General features: G+C 41.0%; 1 protein-coding gene across 12 annotated transcripts in view; it reads right to left on the bottom strand.

The window, feature by feature from the left end:
* The window catches only part of dlg2 (discs, large homolog 2 (Drosophila)), a 968,837-nt gene that overhangs the window by 585,040 nt on the left and 361,481 nt on the right, over window positions 1-22,316 (bottom strand). Inside the window, exon 1 of one of the 12 annotated variants that reach the window (XM_043691623.1) lies at window positions 12,844-13,202. The exons of 10 other annotated variants lie outside the window; for them this stretch is intronic. In XM_043691623.1, the coding sequence (XP_043547558.1) occupies window positions 12,844-13,152 (309 nt within the window). In that variant the 5' untranslated portion in view covers window positions 13,153-13,202. Of the gene's footprint in view, window positions 1-12,843; window positions 13,203-22,316 lie in introns of those variants that run through there. One more of the 12 variants, XM_043691629.1, reaches the window with a different exon arrangement.

Raw genomic sequence — 22,316 nt, 5'->3', positions numbered from 1 at the left:
CATCAAACATGCCCTCTCCACACATAGAACAAAAAGGGAACATTCCAGCCGGTGTTACTGTTCCAGTTCTGAAGGGCCTATGCCCGAAACGTTGATTCTCCTGCTCCTCGGATGCTGCCTGACTGGCTGTGTTTTTCTAGCACCACACACTTCGACTCTGATCTCCAGCATCTGCAGACCTTATTTTCTCCAACAATTTTCCAGCAAACTTCAACAACTTGCTTGGACATTTCATTCCAAAGAAAGTTTTCTTACCATTTTAGGAATTCCTAACTCTCGTGTCCTAGTGAGTTTTGAGAAGATTTGTAGCTCAGGTTGAGGTTCTGGATGTGGTTTGCTCGCTGAGCTGGAAGCTCCTCCCTAACTGCTAATAGAAGCTGCATGTTAACCTTATAAGGATCTGAACCAGGGCTCCTCAGTCCTTGTGTGCTTCAGATTTCAAAGCATTTCCCTATTTAGAGAATAGTCTGTGCCTCTATTATTCCTACCAAAGTGCGTAAACCTCACACCTTCCCACATTATATTCCACCTGTTACCTTCTTGTACACTTTTCTAGCCTGTCATCTGCAGTCTCCTCAACCCTACCCATCCTCCACATATCTTTGTGTCATCTGTAAACTTGACAACAATGCCCTCAGTTCCTTCATCCAAATCAGTAACGTTGTGTTTCCAAGGCTGACCCCTGAAGAATTCCATTAGTCACTGACTGCCATCCTGAAAAATATTCCCTTATCCCACTCTCTGCCTTCTGTCAGTCAGCCAATTTTCTATTCATGCTAATACCTTGCCCCTAATATCACGGGCTCTTGTTATATGTAGCATTATTCTGTGTGGCACTTTGTCGAAGGTCTTCTAGAAATGCAAACAGATCAGGTCCATTGCCTCTGCTTTGTCTAATTTGCTCATCACTTCCTCAAAGAATTGTAACAGATCTGTCAGGCATGACCTTCCTTTGACAAAGCCATGCTGACTCAACCCTATTTTACCAAGCACTTCCAATGTCCAAGGGTCCAAGTCCACCCTTACCTCTCTCTTGCCTTTTATATATTTAAAAAAACACTTGGAATGTTAAGAGTCATACAGCATGGAAACAGATTCTTTAGTCCAAGCAGATTAGAGTGGTGTTGGAAAAGCACAGCAGGTCAGACAGCATCCGAGGAGCAGGAAAATTGACGTTTCGGGCAAAAGCCCTTCATCAGGAAAGAAGACAGGGAGCCTGAAATGAGGAAACTGGTGAAGTCCACATTGATGCCCTGGGGTTGAGGTGTTCCCAGGCGAAAGATGAGACGTTCTTCCTCCAGGTGTCGGGTGGTGAGGGAGTGGCGGTGGAGGAGGCCCAGGACCTGCATTTCCTCAGCAAGGTGGGAGGGGGAGTTGAAATGTGGGCCACAGGGTTGGGGTTGATTGGTCTGGGTGTTGTGGAGATGTTCCCTGAAGCACTCTGCTAGGAGGCGTCCAGTCTCCCCAAAGTAGAAGAGATCGCATCGGGAGCAACAGATACAATAAATGACATTGGTGGATGAGCAGTTGAAACTTTGATTGACATGGAAGGCTCCTTTTGGGCCTTGGATGGAGGTGAGGCAGGAGGTGTGGGCAGAGGTTTTACAATTCCTGCGGTGGCAGGGGAAAGTGCCACGAGGGGAGGGTGAGTTGTTGGGAGGGCGTGAACCTGACCAGGTAGTCACGGAGGGAACGGTCTTTGCGGAAAGTGGAAAGGGGTGGGAAGGGAAATATATCCCTGGTGGTGAGGTCTGTTTAGAGGTGGCAGAAACGTCTGCAAATGATGTGGTTTATGCAAAGGTTGGTAGGGTGGAAGGTGAGGACCGGGGGGGGTTGTGTCCTTGTTACAGTTGGAGGGGTGGGGTTTCAGGGTGGAGTTGCAAAATGTGGATGAGATGCATTGGAGGGCACCTTCAACCAACCACGTGGGAAGGGAAATTGCGGTCTTTAAAGAAGGAAGCCATCTAGTATGTTCTGTGGTCGAACTGGTCCTCCTGGGAGCAGATACGGCAGAGGCAGAGGAATTGGGAATATGAGACAGCATTTTTGCAGAAGGTAGGGTGGGAAGAGGAATAAAGTGAGTGAAATGGCTTCCTTTTGTGATGGAACATCTACAAGTGTGATGTTAGACAGTTCTTCATTATGAATCTGAATCTTACAGTGTGATAATTAAGTGTTTCTTCAGAGACATTCAGTTTACACACTCCCTAGAAGATTCAGCATTGCCTGTTTCTAGTTGGACCAAGAACATACTGATCAAGGAAGCTCTCCTGAACTCAGTTCATAAATTCCTCCCCCTGCTTACCTTACACTGCAACAAAATTCGAACAAATATTTGGATAGGAAAATTGAAACAAATTACTGCACAAAGTGCTGGAGAGCTCAGCTGGTTTGATAACATCTGTGGCTACAGAAGAAAAGTTAATGCTTTGAGTCTGATGAAACTTTTCTTTGAACTTATGGCCTCACTATTTGAATGCCTCAAGAATACCCAAATAGTGTAATCTTGCTCTTTTTGAATGAATGATGATTTATTGCCACTTGTACTCTACAATGAACAACATAGTAAAATGCAGTGAAAAGCTTCAACTGACATCACAATCTGGCACCATTTAGAATAGTTTAAGAATAAACAGATACAGCTGAAAAAGAGTTCATCTTTGATCCTCTGCTTCTGCCCTGGGTCCTGAGCCACCTGACTAATGACACCTGTACCACCACTCCTCTGACAGACCTATCAACGTTGTGGTTGCCACACTTCAGGCACCATCTTTTTGTTACTGGGCCCACCTCGCCGACAGGCCACCAATGCCAGGTCCCATGCTGGACCCACAGTCACTCCACACTCAGGAGCCCCAGTTCTGCGGCCACCTTGCCGATAACGAAGAGACCCCGCTCCAGACCTACCACAACTAGGAGTCCTTGGCTTCACTGTCAGGACAGGCCACCGCCTCACCAAGAGTCCTGCTCAGGCTGCCCTCCTCGACCATGCCACCTTCTCTGTGCTCGGCAGGAAGATGAAGAAAAAGAAAAAGAAAGAAGGCAAAAAGGGTAAGGAAAGAAGGGAAGAAACAGGAGGGGCTCTACAACGGACGGGTCCTTTCTGTCTTTGCAACCACAAGCTCAGCTTCTGTTTTCAACATAGCAATTTCTTTGCCAATCAGTACTCAGCCCATCTCCCAATGTTGTTTCTCCTTTTGTTTGAAAATGTTATATCCTTCGGTATTACCAGTATTCTCTACTTTTAAGCCTGGTTCCCTATTGGCACCCAATCATTTCCCATTGTGGAGGTATATTCATCAAGTCTAAGGCTGGATTGACAAATGTAACAAATTGCAAATATGTTACATTTTGTAGCTTAAGTCCTGAAGAAGGGCTTATGCCCGAAACGTCGATTCTCCTATTCCCTGGATGCTGCCTGACCTGCTGCGCTTTTCCAGCAACACATTTTCAGCTCTGATCTCCAGCATCTGTAGTCTTCACTTTCTCCTCTTTTTGTAGCTTCAAGCAAAGCACAGCTAAACCCAAAACTCTATGACTTGTCAAACTGTACAATTGATTTGGTGTGTATCTCTTTTCAGCTCTGATCTCCAGCATCTGCAGTCCTCACTTTCTCCTCCTTTTGTAGCTTCAAGCAAAGCACAGCTAAACCCAAAACTCTATGACTTGTCAAACTGTACAATTGATTTGGTGTGTATCTCGTTGAAAATCAGAGGAAATTCCAAATCATTAAAACCCAAGTGTTCAATTTCTTTGCTTCAACATATGTCCATATTTATTCTGCAAACTGACTCTGTAAATTTGTCTCAGCCTCAATATTATTAGTGGCGTAATAGTGTATTTGCAGAAGTTATTATAAATGTAAACTTGAAATTTATATTAGATTTTAATGTGTTATTTTAGACATGGAGACTAAACACCTAAGTAAAACCTATGTTTTAAAGCTTGGAGTGACATTGCTTGTTGACTTGTCATCTTCCTTACAATTACACTTTCACTTACAATTCAAGCATTTGGAGATTAGAACCACAGAAAATTTACAGCACAGAAAGAGCCCATTCAGCCCAGCATGTCTGCAACAGCTGAATGAACTTGATGCAAAGTCTGATTTCAGACACTGAATAAATAATCTTGTTTAACATCATCATTTAGTACTGAGTGAGTTCTGAGTTGTCTGAGAAACTATCCCTCAAATGAGATACCAATCTGAGGCCATACTTCTGTCACAGGAGTTCAGGTTTATGTTAAAGCTTCTGTGGAACTGTGAAGTACAGAAAGTTCTCCCAGTATCCAGGTCCACATTAATCCTAAATCCATTGTTACCAAAAACAGATTAATTGGAGATATGGAGGCAAAGTCCTATTTTAACGTTGAGGATACTGTTCACCATGTTGCATGGGGTTACAAGGGAAAGATAAAGTCTGCATAGTCCAACCGGATCATGGGGCTGCTTTCCCATTAGAAAGAGATGACTGGTGATTGAGTTTAACTTCAGGGTCACCAGGCCTCAGACGAAGGAGAGGTTGAGAAGCAAAGTCCTTCATGGTAACCTCAGCTAGTGTGGGAATTGAAACCATGTTGTTGGCATCACTCTGCATTTCAAACCAATTGTCCAGCCAACTGAGTGGACTGACCCAATTATTGCCATGCTAAATAGGACAGGTTCAAAACAGATCCAGTGAATCAAAAGTGAGCATCAATAATATATTACAGACCACCAGCAAAAGCATCACCTTGGGTTGCAGCATATCATTCTCTCTATCATCTTCATGTAGCCAACGGTTCAATCCTCGTTTAGTAAGGTGTGTAGAATAGTATGTTAGCAACTCTACCAGAATATTTAAAAATTGTGTGAAGACCTGATGAAGGTGCAACAATATTCTTGCCAACAGCTGAAGAATATGGTTTAGACTATGCTGGTGACATAAAAGACCACAGAATCAACAGATCACACTAGGAGTAAACAGTGGCAGAAACTTCAACAACTAACCAGGAGTAGAGATTTCACAAACATACTTATTCTCAAGATATGGGTGCCTAAAAGAAAAGGTTGACACATTTGTAACTATCTTCAGCCAGAAGTACTGAATGAATAATCCTGCTAAGATCCCTACTATCACAGATGTCAATCATCAGACAAATTAATTAATTCATCTTGATATCAAGAAAAGGTTGAATGGTATGGGCCCCGACAATATCCTGCCAATAGTAGAGTATCTGTGTGAAAAACAAGTTGCAACATTATCCAAGTTTTGCAGTGTAGTTACAACAATGATATTTACCCAACAGTGTAGAAAATGTCCTAGATTTGTCCTATTTAAAAAAAGCAGAACAAATCTAAGTCAGCCAGTTAGTGTCCTATAAATCTGATCTCAAACATCAATAAAGTGACTGAGGTTGTCATCAACAAAGCTGTTTAGCAGCACTTACTCAATAACTGACTGTTCACCAATGTTAATTTGGTTTCTGTCTTTTTTCTTGGCTTCAGGTTTCATTACACTCTTGATCTAAACATGGACTTTACAGAGGAATTCCACAGGTGAGGAGAGAGTGTCTGAAATCAGCGCAACATTCGATTAAGTGTGGCAGCCAAGGAGCCAAATCAAAGTCAATCAGATTCAAAGAAAACGATGATAGAGGTTATTGGAGCTAATTCACTTCACCCCTAAGGACATCACTGCACGTGGCCTTCAAAGAAATGTCCTAGGTCCAACTTTTAGCTGCTTCATCAACAAACATCTGTCTATTTAAAAGGTCAGAAGTGGGGAAGTTCAACCATAATTGCATTGCGCTCACTACCACTAGCAATTGCTCAGTTACTATGGTTGCCCATGTTAGTTTGCAAAAAAAACTGGACAACAGTTAGGCTTGAGCTAAGTGGCAAGTAATGATCATGCTGCACAATTGCTCAGCAATGACCATTCAAAAAACAGAGATCTAACCACCTCCTCTTGATACATAAACTTTGCTGAACCCCCATGATCAAATTAACCAAACCTGCCATACAAAGACTGTGGCTACAACCCCAAATTAAAGACTGGAAATTCTACGCAAATATTTCACTTGCTCGCTTCTCAAAGCAGACAATATGCTGCAAGGTTTGGTGTGTGTTATAGAGTCATACAGCATGGAAACAAGTCCCTCAGCCCAACTCAACCATGCTGACCAGTTTCCTAAACTGAATTAGTCCCATTTGTTTGCATTTGGCCCATATCTCTCCAAACCTTTGGAATCCATCTAACTGTCCAAATGTCCTTTAAATATTATAATTGTACCCGACTTTTTAACTTCCTGTGGCAGCTCATTCTATATACACACCAACTTGTGTGTGAAAAAGTTGCCCCTCAGGTCAGTTTTAAAACTTTCTTCTCTCATGGGGACCTATGCCCTCTAGTTTTGGACTCCCCTACCCTGGAGAAAATACCTTGTCTATTTACCTTCTCTATGCCCCTCATGATTTTATAAACGGTTATGAAGGTCACCCTTCAGACTCGTATACTCCAAGGAAAAAAGTCTCAGTATATACAGACTGTCGTTATAACTTAAATCTTCCAGCCTCGGTAACATCCTTATAAATCATTTTTGCACCCTTTCTGGTTTAATAACATCATTCCTATTGCAAGCGACCAGAATTGTATGCAGTACTCCAAATATGGCCTTAGCAATGTCTTGTACAGCTGTGACATGACGTCCCAACTCCTGTACTCAATGCTCTGATCGCTGATGACAAGTCTGCCAACTGCCTTCTTCACCACCCAACCTGCAACGGCACTTTCAAGGAACTGTGTACCTATACTCCCCACATATGTATTATTAACTGTGTAAATCCTCCCCTGGCCAGTCTTACCAAAATGCAACACCTTGCAATTGTCTGAATGGAACTCCATTTGTCATTTCTTGGCCCACTGGTCCAGTTGATCAAGATCCCATTGAACTTTCTGCCATTCCACTATACTAACAATTTTCATGTCATCCACAAACTTACTAACCACGTCTCCTATATTCTCATCCAAACTGTTTATATAGACGATGAACAACACTGGACACTGGATCAATCCTTGCAGCACACTACTAGTCACAGGCCTCCAGCCTCTACAATAACCCTCTACCACCACTCTTTGTCTCCTATCATCAAGCCAATTTTGAATCCAGTTGGCTACCTCTCCCTTGATCCCATGTGCTCAAACTTTACCACCCAGTCTATGATGTAGACCTATGTTGAAGGCCATGCTAAAGCCTACAGAGACAACATCTACCACTCTGCCTTCATCTATCTCCTTGGTCACCTCTTCAAAAAACTCAATCAAATTTGAGAGATACAATTTCCCATGCTGAATATCCCTAATCAGTCCTTGTCTTTCCAAATGTGTGTAGATCTTGTCTTTCAGAATCCCCTCCAACAACTTATCCACTACAGACATTAGGCTAACCGGTCTGCAGTTCCCTGTCTTTTCCTTGTTGCCTTTCTTAAATAATGGCACAACATTAGTCACCCTCCAGTCTTCTCACACTTCACATGTGGCTGTCGATGATACAAATATCTCTGTTTGGGGCCTTGCAATTTCATCCCTAGCTTCTCACAATGACCTAGGATACACTTGATCAGATCCCAGCGATTTATCTACCTTTATATGTTTTAAGACCTTCAGCACTTCCTCTTCCATAGGATGGACTCTCACTATTTATTTCCCCTAGATCCCAGGCTTACATGTACTTTCTCTACAATAAACATTGACAAGAAATATTCATTTCAGATCTCATCCATCTCCTGTGGTTCCACACATAGTCAACCTCATTGAACTTTAAGGAGCCCTATTCTCTCCCTAGTTACTTGTTTGCTTTTAAAATACTTGAAGAATTTCTTTGGATTCTCCTTTACATTATCTGCCAAAGCTATCTTATTTCCCCTTTATGCCCTCCTGATTTTCCTCTTAAGTGTATTCCTACACTCCCTATGCTCCTTAAGGGATTTACTTGACTACTTGGCATTTTCCTCATCCTTTTTCTTGACTAGAGTCTTAATATCTCTCATCGTCCAGTGTTTGCTATTTCTGCCAGCCTTGTCCTTCATACTGTGCCACCGTGGGCGGCACAGTGGCACAGTGGTTAGCACTGCTGCCTCACAGCGCCAGAGACCCGGGTTCAATTCCCGCCTCAGGCGACTGACTGTGTGGAGTTTGCACGTTCTCCCAGTGTCTGCGTGGGTTTCCTCCGGGTGCTCCGGTTTCCTCCCAAAGATGTGCAGGGTCAGGTGAATTGGCCATATTAAATTGCCTGTAGTGTTAGGTAAGGGGTAAATGTAGGGGTATGGGTGGGTTTCGCTTCGGCGGGTCGGTGTGGACTTGTTGGGCCGAAGGGCCTGTTTCCACACTGTAATCTAATCTAATCTAATCTAATCTAATAGGCAAATGCTGGCCCTGAACTCTTTCTTATGTCACTTTTTAAAAGCCTCTCATTTGCCAGATATCCCTGTACCTGCAAACAGCCTCCTCCAATCTAGTTTTGAAAGTTCCTGTCTAATACCATCAAAATTGGCCTTGTCCAAATTTAGAACTTTAATTGGTGGACTAAACTTATCTTTTTCCATCACTATTTTGACATTAATAGAATTACTGTCACTGGTCCCAAACTGCTTCCCAACTAACACCTTAGTCACTTGCCCTACCTTATTTCCTGAAGAGGAGGTTTGTACCTTCTCTAGTAGGGTCATCTACATATTGATTGAGAAAGTTTTCTTGATCACACTTAAACTCCTCCCCATCCAATCCCTTAACATGATAGCAGTCCCAGTCTATATTTAGAAAATTAAAATCCTCTACTATTACAACTCTATTATTCTTACCTGTGATCTCCCTACATCTTCGTTCCTCAATTTCCCACTAATTATTGGGGGGCCTAAAGTACAATCCCACCAAAGTGATCACCCCATTCTTATTTCTTAATTCACCCTTCATATTTCTTAATCCCTCAGGAATATCCTCTCTAAGTACTGCTGTGATGCTTTCCCTAATTAAGTACACACTGCCTCTCCCTTTCCTCCCCTTTGATCCCTCTTATAGCATCTGTACCCTGGAATATTGAGCTGTCAGTCCTGTCCGTCCCGCAGCCATTTTTCTGAAATAGCTATGATTCCAAGTACTATGTCCACATCCATGCCCTGAGTTCATCTGCCTTACCACTAAGGCCTTTTGCATTGAAATAAATGAAATTTAATACATCAGGATTGCCTCATTCCATGCCATGCTCTTGCCTGCCTTGTCTATTTAACTTGCTCTTTTTAACTTCTGCACGAGCCTGAATTTGTTTTTGTCTCACTACTGTTTAAGGTCCCACCCTAAATCCTAAGTATGATGAAATATTCTCTAATTGTCTGGATGGATGCAGCTCCAACAACTTCAAGAGACTTGGCATCATTCATGCCAAACAAATCACCTGACCAGTGCTTATGTCCTATATTACACATTGACTCTCATCAGTGGAATAAGGTTATTACGTGTGAAATTTATGTGCTATCTGGAAGACACAAAGTCTATTTCAGTAGGACAGTCTAAACCATAACCTCTATCACCTAACGGGACAAGGAATGCAAGTGCCTGGGAACTACTTGCAAGCTCACCCAGAAGCCACACAACATCCTGACACAGAATAATGTCACCTGTTCCTACACAGTTTCAGGATCAATTCTGAAACTTCCTCACCCTAACTGGTATGTTGTGTACAGGCACCAGATGGGGCTACAGTGTTTCAAGAAAGTGGCTCATCGCGATCTACTCAGGAGCAATTAAAGATGGGCAGCAAATGCTGGCCTTGCAAGAGATGCCCCATCCCAAACACCATCAAAACAAACTCTCTACATCGTTGGAGATGGTCCTTGCCTGACTGATGCAGATGTTACTTGTCACTCATAACTCAAGCCTGGATGTTGTCCAGGTCTTGCTGCATATAGACATAACTGCTTCAATATCTGAGAAGTTATGAACAGAGCTGAACATTGCACAACCATCATCAAATATAGTTGTGTGTAGGACACTACCCTGCGAAACTCCAGCACTGATGTCTTGGGGTTGACACAATTGCCTTCTAACAATCACAAACATAAGTATGTAACTTAGCTCACTGAGCTTGAAGGTTTGTTTTCAGACATTGTGTCTCCATACTAGGTAACATCATCAGTGAGAGTGTCCAGTGAAGCACTGATGGTACGTCCCGCCTCTCTATAGGTCTTGGTTTCTCAGCGAGCTAACTTACATGCTAATCATCAACCTGAGCTACAAATCTCAAAAATCGCTAATTACAAACATCTTTGTGCAAGATATGACTCCAACTAGCAGAGGCATTTCCCCCTGATTCCCACTGACTCTAGTTTTGGTAGGACTTTGGCCTTGAACCCATACTTGGTCAACTGCTGCTTTTATGTCAGGGGTTTAACTCTCAGCTCACCTGCATTAAATTATCCCTTAGTATCCTTTGTAGCAAGAAGGACCAATAGTTTCTCCATCATAATTAATTGTTAAAATTTCTTTTTCTAAATTATTTACATCCAATACATGTACTTATATATTTCATGACAATGTTTCAAAGTACTTTGCCATCAATGAACTACCTTTTGAAGTGTAACCACTACTGTAATGTAGGAAACATGATAGCTAATTTGCATTCAGAAAACGCCCACAAATGGCAATGTAGTAAAGAATAGGTAGTCTAAATTTGATGTGATGGTGATTGGCCAAAACACTGGAGATAATGCTTGTGTTCCTCTTTGAACCATTACCTTAGGATTATTCATATCCACACCTGTAGACCGTGAGGTATTAGTTTAATGTATTGTCCAAAAGTTGGCACTGCTGACAATGCAATGCACCCTCAGTTCTTGATCACAGTGTCAGCTTTGATGCTTGTGCTCAAGTCCTGGAACCATTATGGTAAGTCTTCTCTGCATTACATCAAGGAGACCATACCAACTCTCCCCAGCACTTCCATCTTATTCTTTCTAACATAGGATGGCCAGTAATGAACACAGTATTTTGGCTGTGACCTAATCAAAAGTTTATGTAGATTCAGTGCTATTTTCCTGATTTTATGTTTAATAATTCCTTTTATGAAACCCATAAATTGTTCCCATTCCAGCATGGAAGCTGGCATCATAAAAGCTCAAGTGTAAATGAGCTAATTGTCAGTGAAGAGTAAGACTGATGATGTGTCTTCCACCTCATAATTGACTTTTTAATCACTTTGAGGAACTTACCTGATAGATTGAAGGGGGTTCCCAGCTTGTCTTTAATTCGGCTCACAGAAATTCAGTAAAATGCAAGATATTGTCAGGATCTTGATCTTGACTCAATGTCATTTATAAGAGGATCTAACTTACCACATGGATGCAAACATTGGGAAAGTTCACGCATTTAGTAATTGATAATGAAAAGGATGCATTAAAGTAATCATAAAGAGGCTGTGATTTGCCTTGGGCCATGAAAACCTTACATGAGGTATATCAGTGGTCTCTTCAACAATTTGCTTTGTTTTCTGATGCACTGAAGCCAACAGCAGAGTGGAAAATAGGCTGCCAATTCAATATTGACCATATGCCACTACCATCCAAGGTGACTTTCATCTCCAAAGATTGAAAAAATCTGTAAAGGCTTCATGATTGTGAACTCGAAATTAAGAATTAAAACTCCATTAAAAGTACCAAAAACAAGAGTTAACTCAACCCTAACCTGTTAAAATCTCTTCCTCCCCCCACCATGATGTCAGAACTGGCAGGCTATGAAACTAGGCAGCATGACATGACAATAGTTGGCAGAGCATATATTAAACATGTCAACCTAACAGAAATCCTGCTCTCCCAACCTCTCCATTCCCCTGACAAAAAGATAAAGCAATTATTGATCAAAAATGGTAGCATTTATATGAAAGCTAATACAGTAGCTGATGTTGTCATTTGAGACAAGAAAATAAAAGCACTTACATAAATGTTAACAAAACCATATAAGCTGATATTGTGCATAATTAAACACAGTGGATGAAACTGATCTTCAGAGAAACTGCAAAATAGATGAGAGCAAACCATTTGAAAGTCAATTAAAAGGAATATTAGGCACAGACTAAAACAGGCTTTTGTTATGCTTTTACACTTCCATGCTTTCATTGAAGGCCACTTTCACTCCCAATTCCTCCAAAGCTTCAGAACATCAATAAGTAACAGTAAGATTTCAGCAATTTTTAGGTGGCTTTCAGTTAATGTGATACGTTTTTATACATATTAGAATTATTTAACATCACGGATATCCTTTCATTACTATTGAGGAATATACGTATACCTATAAACAAAAACTGATCTGTACTAATGACCATCATTCATTCTTCACTGCATGAGAAATAATAATTATAGACAGTAAAGCTCCGAGGAAAATTAGAACTATTTAAATGAGCATTGTAATAACGACCATAAAAAGAAATGTTTAACATATCTACTATATTTAGTGCAATTGCGAGATTCCCTAGCTCGTAAAGTGATTTAAAATTAAGAAATGTAAACATTTGTTGAAACTTGGAGAGCTATTTTGAAACTAAATTTAATATAAATTCATGAATTCTCCAATTTGTATTGATTAGATGAAATCAAAATTTAAAAAATTATCAAAATACTTGTCTTTTACCTTTTAGCACAATGCAATTTAAGCAGAGTTTCATTTAATTTGGGTTCAATTAAACTTATTTTAATGAAATATAAGCAGTCTATTCCATCGTGTTTTCTTGAAAAGGCATCACTGTGCCATAGATTCTAGATTTTTCACGTAGCTAATAATGAAAACCAAAACTATTCACAATTCTTTTCTGTACCTGCTCATACCAGCTGCTGCGAGATGGACAAGTATAGTCAGACCACCAATCATAGTTAACACTTCTCATCTTAGAGATGCTTTTGCTGGGGCTTTTCAGGGCACGTAGTATCGTAAACTTGGTCCGATTTTGTGCTGTAGTGACATCTGTAGTTGGCAAGGTCTCAGTACTGCAATAGTATTCTTCTGGTTCATGACCCCGGCCACAGGAGCAATGCGGTTCACTCACAAACATTGACATGGTTCTTATAGCTCTTAAGCTATCTGGGCCTCTGCAGCAACTGTGATGCTTACTTAGATAAGTTGTCATTCTGTCACTATCAGCTTTCGAGCTAGCTGGAAAAATATGTTGTACATGAGGATCAGAATCCTCGTATCTACTCTTCACTAGTTTTACTGCTGTTACAGTGAGGGAGAAAAGCAGCAGCTACACAGTATTATCTACTGCCTCTGAGCTCTTCAAAGATAGATGATTCAACATAGAGCAACTTGACAGCATCCTTGCTCTAGGCAGAAGCAATCAATGCACTCTTCACCTAGTTACAAAAGTGTGTGCTACAGTACCAGTCTTTCTGAAGAGAAGCATGTTAAACTGCACTACTCAATGATTCATGAAAGTTGAATAAGTTGTTTTATGCTAAACAAACCAATAAACAAAATCTGAGATTAGAATACATGAACCTAAAATGTTATTTTTGATAAAGAAACAATTAAGTGATGCAAGGCTTAGTTGTAATTTCAAAACAGAATTTGAAACTGATTTGAACTAGATTCTGCATTTGATTAATACAGCCTATTTTGAAATGAGTTACTCTATATAACTAGAATAAAAAGTCTGAAACAGCATTTAAATGTTTCCATTAATTCTACAAAGTTTTTGAACCATCCCTCAATTTTTACTTGAGAAATAACAAAAATAGGCAGTAAAGCTAGGAGGGAAAATTAAAGACACAATGCATTTGAAATTAGAATCAAGAGACACATTATAATCAACATCAAATGTGTTAATAGCTCTATTATTAGAAAATTATACCAAAAACAAATATCTTGACGGTTTCTGTAAATACTGCTAACTAACTGCTTCCATGATAGCTAGTGCTACTATGGAGTAAAGAGATGATACAGTAATAATAACTAACTGTAATGCCACGTCTGATTTGTTAACCCTCATGATCCCAACTTTCTTTAGAGTAGCTTGAGAAAAATCAAGACAAGTGAGTGTGCAAAACATAATCCTGAACCAATTTAATCCAAGACATTTCTTTGATGACAGAAAGAAAGAGTACAAAAGACTACTGTTGAAACACTGAATGCTGACCTCAGAACGAAGGGCCTGTTTCCATACTGTAATGTAATCTAATCTAATCTAATTTAATCCAAGATATTTCTTTGATGACAGAAAGAAAGAGTACAAAAGACTACTGTTGAAACACTGAATGCTGACCTCAGAAAGCAACCTTAGCCAATACACCAGCCCTAAAGTTTGTTCCTATAAGCATTGCTGACAAGTCCCAAATTTGTTAACCATCCCTTAAAGAAGGATTGGTATTGATCCATCTCCTTGAAACATTTCAGTCCTGGTGGTGAATCTACGTCCAAAGTGCTGTTAGGGAAGGAGTTTAATGTTATTGGTCCATTACGGTATGAGAATGGCATTGTAGTCCCCAGTCAGGATGGTTGGGGCTAGATAGAAATATTTGGTTATAGTTGATAAAAAGAAATGCTGTTGATGCTTTCATCCTATACTTATCATGCCAGATTCAAGAATGACAAATTCTAAGGAGACCAACAATTCATACTCCATGGGAAAAGGATACTGATTGGTTGAGAATGTTGGCATTGGAATAATTGTCTTAGAATTCCTCCAGCACAGAAGAAAGCCATTCAACCCGGTTGTCAGAATGACTAATTTAATGAGTGCCATTCTCCCAAGTTCATTCTGTAACTCTGCAAATCCTTGCTTTAGAAATAAGAGTTAAACTCACTCAATCATATCAGTCTCCACCACACCCTCAGGCAGTGCAAGCCAGATTGCTGCACGAAAACAATTTTCTCAGGTCACTTTTGCTTCTTTTGCAAAACCAGACAGCTAGAAACCATACATAGAGACAGGAGAGAATTGACCTTGAAGTCATCAACATTGATCCAAAAACCTGTGATGATTGGCATGGCACCAGGTCAAACATGGGTGAAGAAACCCCCTGCTGATTATCACACACCACAACCTCATCGCTATTGAATCAGTATTCCTCAGTACTGAAAATCACTTGACATAAGCACTGAGAGTGGCAAGGATACAGACTACTCTCTGCATGGAAAGCATCAATAATTATCAAGAGCAGGGTATCAGTCCCACTACTGACTGGGCTAGATAAGCTCCAAGGAAGCTAACTGGAATCTGAGCCTGCAAGAGCTGAAGAGGGAACCAATAAAACAAAGAAAAATCAACTTCAGCTCAGCCTTAGCAATCTACCTGTCATAGAAGCAACTATTCATGAAAGAGTCGGGAGAAATGATCACCACACAGTCCTGGGAGGCAAAGTTCTGTCTTCACTTTGAGGTTACCCTCCATCGTGTTGCGCAGCACTACAAACTTGTTAATGGGATAGACTTCAAATAAACCTAACAACTCAACATTGGGCAAAGAGCCACAGTTGTCCGTGAGCAGCAGCGAAATCATATTCAACCACATTGTGCAATCTCATGACCATGCATATTCCCTACTCTACAGTGACATTAATTTGAGAGAGCAAACGTGGTTCAATAAAAAGCGAATGACAGCATGCTAACAGGACTACCGGCAGTTAAAAATGAAGTGTCAACCTGGTGAAGCTATAACACAGGACTATTTACATGACAAACAACAATTACAGCATGGGATATACAACACTAGGTAATCACCCAACCAACGCATCAGATAAAAGATCTGCAGTCTTGTCACAGTCAAGCTTTTACTAAGTTCACTTGACCTTAATTATATATTTACATATGGTGAGAGGTTGCAAACTTCAGAGCCCGCCTCCCCTCCATATTAGGGTGATGAACTGAGGAATGGGAAGGTGGTACACTCACCACCCAACCTATTTTACAAGCCCATCTGTTGAAAACATGCTCAATGAGAGGATATAAAATCCAGCCTCAAGGTTGAAAGCAATCTGGTTTGGCCATAGACGTTTACCAGCGAAATAGATAGAATCAGTGACCAAGTAACAAAGATTGTAATGGGAACCAAAGACTTCAGTCTTCCCAATAATTATTTGGAGGAGTTTTCTGCTTATCCAGTACTGTAGGTCAGGCAAGCAATTTGATAACTTAAATTCATTGAAGGGGTCAAAAGTGTTGTTAGTGAGGTAGAGTTAGGCATCACCATCATAGATGTGCAAACTTATGCTACATTACATTGCAGTTACACATGCAACAACAGGCACCCGCCTCATATACCAGATCAGGGTGCATCTCAGGGCTCTTAGCTCTATGGCAACATACTACATCAATGTCACACATCTCCAAGACAAGACCGTGAGACAGTAGGAGCAGAAGCAAGCATCCTGAAGAAGGGCCTGTGCCCGAAACGTCGAATCTCCTGTTCCCTGGATGCTGCCTGACCCTGTTCCAGCAATAAAGTTTCAACTTTGATCTCCAGCATCTGCAGACCTTACTTTCTCCCAGAAGCAAGCCGTACAAGCTAGTCTCTGGATGATGTCACCAAGAGGCCACATATAGATGAAAAATAGGAGTACACTAAGGATAGGGAAATAGATGGATGACATAGTTGTGCAAGAGCAGACTAGACATTATAGCTGAGTCTTTGGTGATGATTGGAGAGATAAGAATGAAAGGAGGAAAGCACATTCCTACACATTTGGATGATGTTCAAGAGGGTTAGAGGAGGATGGGGTGGTTTACAGGGTCAAAAGCTTAGTTTTTCCAGTTGTGTTCTCAAAACTCCAGATGTATGTTGCATAGAAGAATAGGACAAGAATACCTGCTAATTATAATAGTCTGTACTTCTTTTTATTGAGACAATTAAAATAGCTCTAGTTAACTTGGTCACAACTTTTAAAATGCTAATGTTTCTACATCCCTAAAACTTTCAGTGCATGAAGAATAGATATTTTGCTGTAACATAGCATCTTGCTTTCTAATTTAGGATATCCATAATCCTCAAAACAATGTCACAGTTTATATTATCTTGTCCCTGTTGGTGAATCTCATGCCACTTATCAAAAGGTATTTTTATAGTAAGGTAACCTAACCATATAACTACAATACCACCTTGTGGTCTGAATGTAACATCTACGTATTTTTCACAAAATACCCTGTGTCTCTCAATCAGTTGGAAGTAGATCAAGGAAAAAGTTTGTAAGATAAGACTAAAGACAAAAAAAATATAGTTTTATTTCATACTCAGTTATAGACAGGTGATTGACAAAACAGATCTTCATCTGATAATACTAAAATAAATGAACATACAATGCTTACCCCATATCAGTTTCTTGCTTGACCTCAATTAAACAACATCCAAGGCACAGGAGAATCGATGTTTCGGGCATAAGCCTGAAGAAGGGCTTATGCCCGAAACATCGATTCTCCTGTGCCTTGGATGCTGCCTGGCCTGCTGCGCTTTTCCAGCAACACATTTTTGGGCTCTGATCTCCAGCATCTGCAGCCCTCACTTTCTCTCAATTAAACAACTCCTACTTTCCAACATTCTCCTTCTGTGCCTAGCCAAAAGCCTGTTGTTGTAGTTTCCTGTTTAAATGCTGAGTGAGTGATTTCCTATCTGTTTGTCTCTATTTTTATCTCCACATTCACAGCCAGAAGGGATGGCCTGCCATTCTTTGTTGAGACCTGGGAACAAACACTTTCTAACACAATGATCAAAAATGTTTATCAATTTCGATAGGCTGATAAAGTGTTTAGTGTTTGGAGAAAACAACTTCAATACATTGATTATTATCATACAAACCGTCATTTGACTAAATAATTTGCAAAATTTGCTTGAATAGATTTTACTGTAAGAACAATATTTGTAAGTAATTATTTTTCCCCTGCAGTAATTTGAATGAGGTTCTATGTGGAGGCTGCATCTCACTGGCAGTTTTCTAGGTCTCCATGTTAGCCAACAGTCCCCTATACTTCAGGGCATGCTTCATGGACAGTGTCGGAGAGATGTGCCCGATAGGTTAGAGATCACAAAACACAGCTTGAAGTGAAATTGACAAACAGTTTATTGCAAGGGATATCGCTGGAGGAGAAATTGACACAGGCTGACAAAGAACTGACAGTCTGCACAGATGGATCAGATGTCTCCTCCCAGAGCTGAGGATGAAACCAGTTTTATAGTAATGCTGCACAATGACACTGATTAAGAAATGGGAAACTACAATATTTCTGGAAATGGAGTAATTTAGTTGCAAGGATGCTAACTGGAAAACAGTTTATCAGATGAACGTCCTGTTCCTTCACACAATGCAACATCCTGACAGTATCATGGTTTCATTCATCTTCACAGGTTGGTGTTAAAGTCTTTTGTGAAGTGGTGGGGTGCTTCCATTTGGCCCCACCACTTGGAAGCCAAATGGTACAATTGGCCAATTTGCTTTTGTGGGCCTATCATGGGTTAGCAAATCTTTTCCCACAGACAGCTACATTTCCTCTTAGGTTGGCATGTGACAAAGCACCAGCTTTTTCATATCATCATGACACATCTCATACTCACTTATAATACAGTTCACAACTTCAATACTGCATTTTGGAGGTCATTGACACCTTATATTGCAGTTAGACATGCAGCGACAGGCACCAACCTCATATACCAGATCAGGGTGCATCTCAGGGCTCTCAGTTCTGTGGCAACATAATACATCAATGTCACATGTCTCCAACACAAGACCATGATATATTAGGAGCAGAAGCAAGCCATTCAAGCTAATCAAATCTGCTTGCAATTCAAAGAGCAAACTTGCAGTAGAAGTCAAGGTACTGCTGCCAGTCAGGGATATCACCATTGTCAGTCAAAGATATCATCCCATCTCAATTCAGGGTTTGGAGACAGTCAGTTAGCCAGCTGGGAAATTCTCATCTCTATAGCCTGGGGAGTGTGCCATGGTCAGTTTCGCAGGTCTGTTGCAACCAGTCCAGGGAGTCATCAGAAGTATGTCGGTGAGTAAACATTGACTCCAGTTCAATGAGGAGTCTGAACACCCTTCAGTCACATTTGTTCTTCCAAGTTAATGTGGAAGAGGGCCATAGTCAGTATGGGAGATCTGTTCAGAGTCAAGAGAGGTTAAGAGGGACCACTTCTATGGTGGGAGCGCTAGAAAAGCCTTTAGTGGTAATTGGACACATCATGCTGGGATTCGGAAGGAATAGTGATTGTGAAAGAGGGGCACAACTCATCGTATAAAGGATAGGAGACAATAGAGCACTGTTTGGCGCAGGTTATGACTGGGTGATGAGAGTTCTTGTCATTGACAGGCACCATCATCCTCGCTTAAATTAGGGATGTGCATCATGATGGTTGGCATAACTAAGCTTGGGTTGGTACGGGGTATGTGAAGGGGCAGTTATTGTGCTGGACTCTGCTCAACTAAACCAGGCATGTTTAAGAGATGCAAGAGCAGCAATACTCGGAGAGGGAGATGAGGACATTGAGCAGGAGGAACACCACTTTCAGCACGACACAATGGTGCAGCATGGGGTGCAACAAGCCAGACATGATACCTGCTTCTAAAAGTTGTGACCTGGGTAAGTCATCATTTATAGACTGTTAAGTTTGTTGTTTCTCGAAAGGTAATCAGCCCCTGTTTCCTTACAAAAGCAAGTGCAAAGCTTTTGTTGTTGTTCATTTGCTTTTCCTGTTTTCGTAATGGTAACAACTGTATGAAGGCTTGACAATATGCAATGCACTCACATTAAATTATGACAAGATATTACGCTCAATGCTCACAAAACAAAGCTTGCCACTGTACTCAGGTAGATGTGACTACAATAAATCAAATCAAATCAAAATGAGTGTTGGGCAAACAGTAGTCTCTGTAATAGAATATGTAGCCTCTGTAACTTCATTCTAGTAGCTGCAGTTACAATCACAGTCAATCGGACAGGTGATGATATATGCTGCCAATGTATTTACCACTTTGATATTCTATTTACAAATGAGGGGTCACCATTCCACCTATGTGCCCTCAGTAGCTTATCTTTTTTAATTCCCTTCCACTATATCAGTGTAAGGGCAATTCCTAGTTGGCAACATTTGGCCTGGTTTACAGCTGTGCTTTAAGTATAGCACTGATGCGAGGAAACTCGGGTCCTGGCCAGGGTGAGTACTTCCTCCACTGATGAGTGTAAGGCAACATGAGAACACACCATCGCAGCTTTGTGCACACTTAATGAGATCAGCAGTAGACGACTTAAATGAGATGTCTCTCAAAAGCTCATAGAGGGAAACCATCCATGAAACTCCCAGAAATTGATACTTAGCCAATTTCTAATTTAGCTCATAATAAACATTGGCCAATGTCTTCAGCAGTGTGACTCAAGGGCTGGACTTTCCAAGGAGTGGCAATCTCTTGCATATATGGTGTCACGGTGAAAGGTAGCCAGATGAATAATAAAATATAAGGGCCACCGTTTTCTCTCCACTGCCTCACATTCAAAGGGCCAATACTCACTCTAGCTGCCACTGCTGACTGACTGCAGCAATACCCCTTGATTGACTGCAGACCCCTTTCACTCCACTAAGGACTGCTCCCTTTGATTTTCAGACATGGTCTTGGAGTTGCATGGAGCACATGCTGAATAAACTATTGCCACAGCTACAGATGAGATGTTGATATAGCACTCTGCCCTCAGAGACAAGTCCACCTATATCTAACTGAAAGATGAACTTTGTTTTTTGTTAATTTGTTCAGGAGATGTTGGCATCCCCAGCTCAGCAAGCATTTATTACCTATCCCTAATTGCTACCATTCAGCCGATTAGATTACTGAGCCATTTCAGAGGGCATTTAAGAACCAAAAACATTGCTATGGATCTGGAATCACATGTAGGTCAGAATCAAGTTACAATGGTGGACTATGCTTCTCTAAAATCCAAGAGTGAATCAGATGTGTTTGTACAACAATTGGCAGATTATATCAAATTCAAATTTCACCATCTGCCATGGTGGGATTCAAGCACATATCCCAAATTAATATCAAAGTAGTATAGAGGCACTTGCTCGAGATTTGAAATCTAACACACAAAGCTGGAGAACCTCAGTAGGTGTGCCAGCATTAGAGAGAGAAACAGAGTTAAGGTTTTGAATCCAATATGGCTTCAGGACATTTCCCCAGTTTACTAGCTTGATTAGTAATCCAATAACGTTACCACTGTGTCACCACAACCTCCTCTCTAAATGACTATTTAGTGCTCCCCATCAACCCATGACTACCTCTTCCTCTGTGTTAAAAAGCAATTCAAGCTGTGGAGGGTAGCAGCCAGTAATTGAGCACGAGAGAATTGGTGTGATAAGAAACCAAAGCAATCTTCAGAAAAGCTCATAGTCTGTAAGTCATAAAGTCATACAGCCATAGAGATGTACAGCATGGAAACAGACCCTTCAGTCCAATCCGTCCATGCCGACCAGATGTCCCAACCCAATCTACTCCCACCTGCCAGCACACAGTCCATATCCCTCCAAACCCTTCCTATTCATAAACCCATCCAAATGCCTCTTAAATGTTGCAATTGTACCAGCCTCCACCACTTCCTCTGGCAGCTCATTCCATACATGTACCACCATCTGCATGAAAAAGTTGCCCCTTAGGTCTATTTTATATCTTTCCCCTCTCACTAGAAATCTATGCCCTCTAGTTCTGGACTCCCCGACCCCAGGGAAAATATTTTGCTTATTTACCCTATCCATGCCCCTCATAATTTTGTAAACATCTCGAAGGTCACCCTTCAGCCTCCGACGCTCCAGGGAAAACAGCCCCAGCCTGTTTAGCCCCTCCCCATAGCTCAAATCCTCCAACCCTGGCAACATCTTTGTAAATCTTTTCTGAACCCTTTCAAGTTTCACAACATCTTTCTGATAGGAAGGAGACCAGAATTGCACGCAATATTCCAACAGTGGCCTAACCAATGTCCTGTACAGTCGCTACATGACGTCCCAACTCCTGTACTCAATACTCTCACCGATAAAGGAAAGCATACCAAATGCCTTCTTCACTATCCTATCTACCTGTGACTCCACTTTCAAGGAGCTATGAACCTGCACTCCAATGTCTCTTTGTTCAGCAACACTCCCTAGGACCTTACCATTAAGTGTATAAGTCCTGCTAAGATTTGCTTTCCCAAAATGCAGCACCTCGCATTTATCTGAATTAAACTCCATCTGCCACTTCTCAGCTCATTGGCCATTCTGGTCAAGATCCTGTTGTAATCTGAGGTAACCCTCTTTGCTGTCCACTACACCTCCAATTTTGG

The sequence above is a fragment of the Chiloscyllium plagiosum genome, chromosome 6 (genome assembly GCF_004010195.1).
Source record: "Chiloscyllium plagiosum isolate BGI_BamShark_2017 chromosome 6, ASM401019v2, whole genome shotgun sequence".
NCBI classification, from domain to species: domain Eukaryota; kingdom Metazoa; phylum Chordata; class Chondrichthyes; order Orectolobiformes; family Hemiscylliidae; genus Chiloscyllium; species Chiloscyllium plagiosum.
Note: the sequence above shows the minus strand (reverse complement) of the source record. Positions and strands in the feature narration are given on the sequence as shown.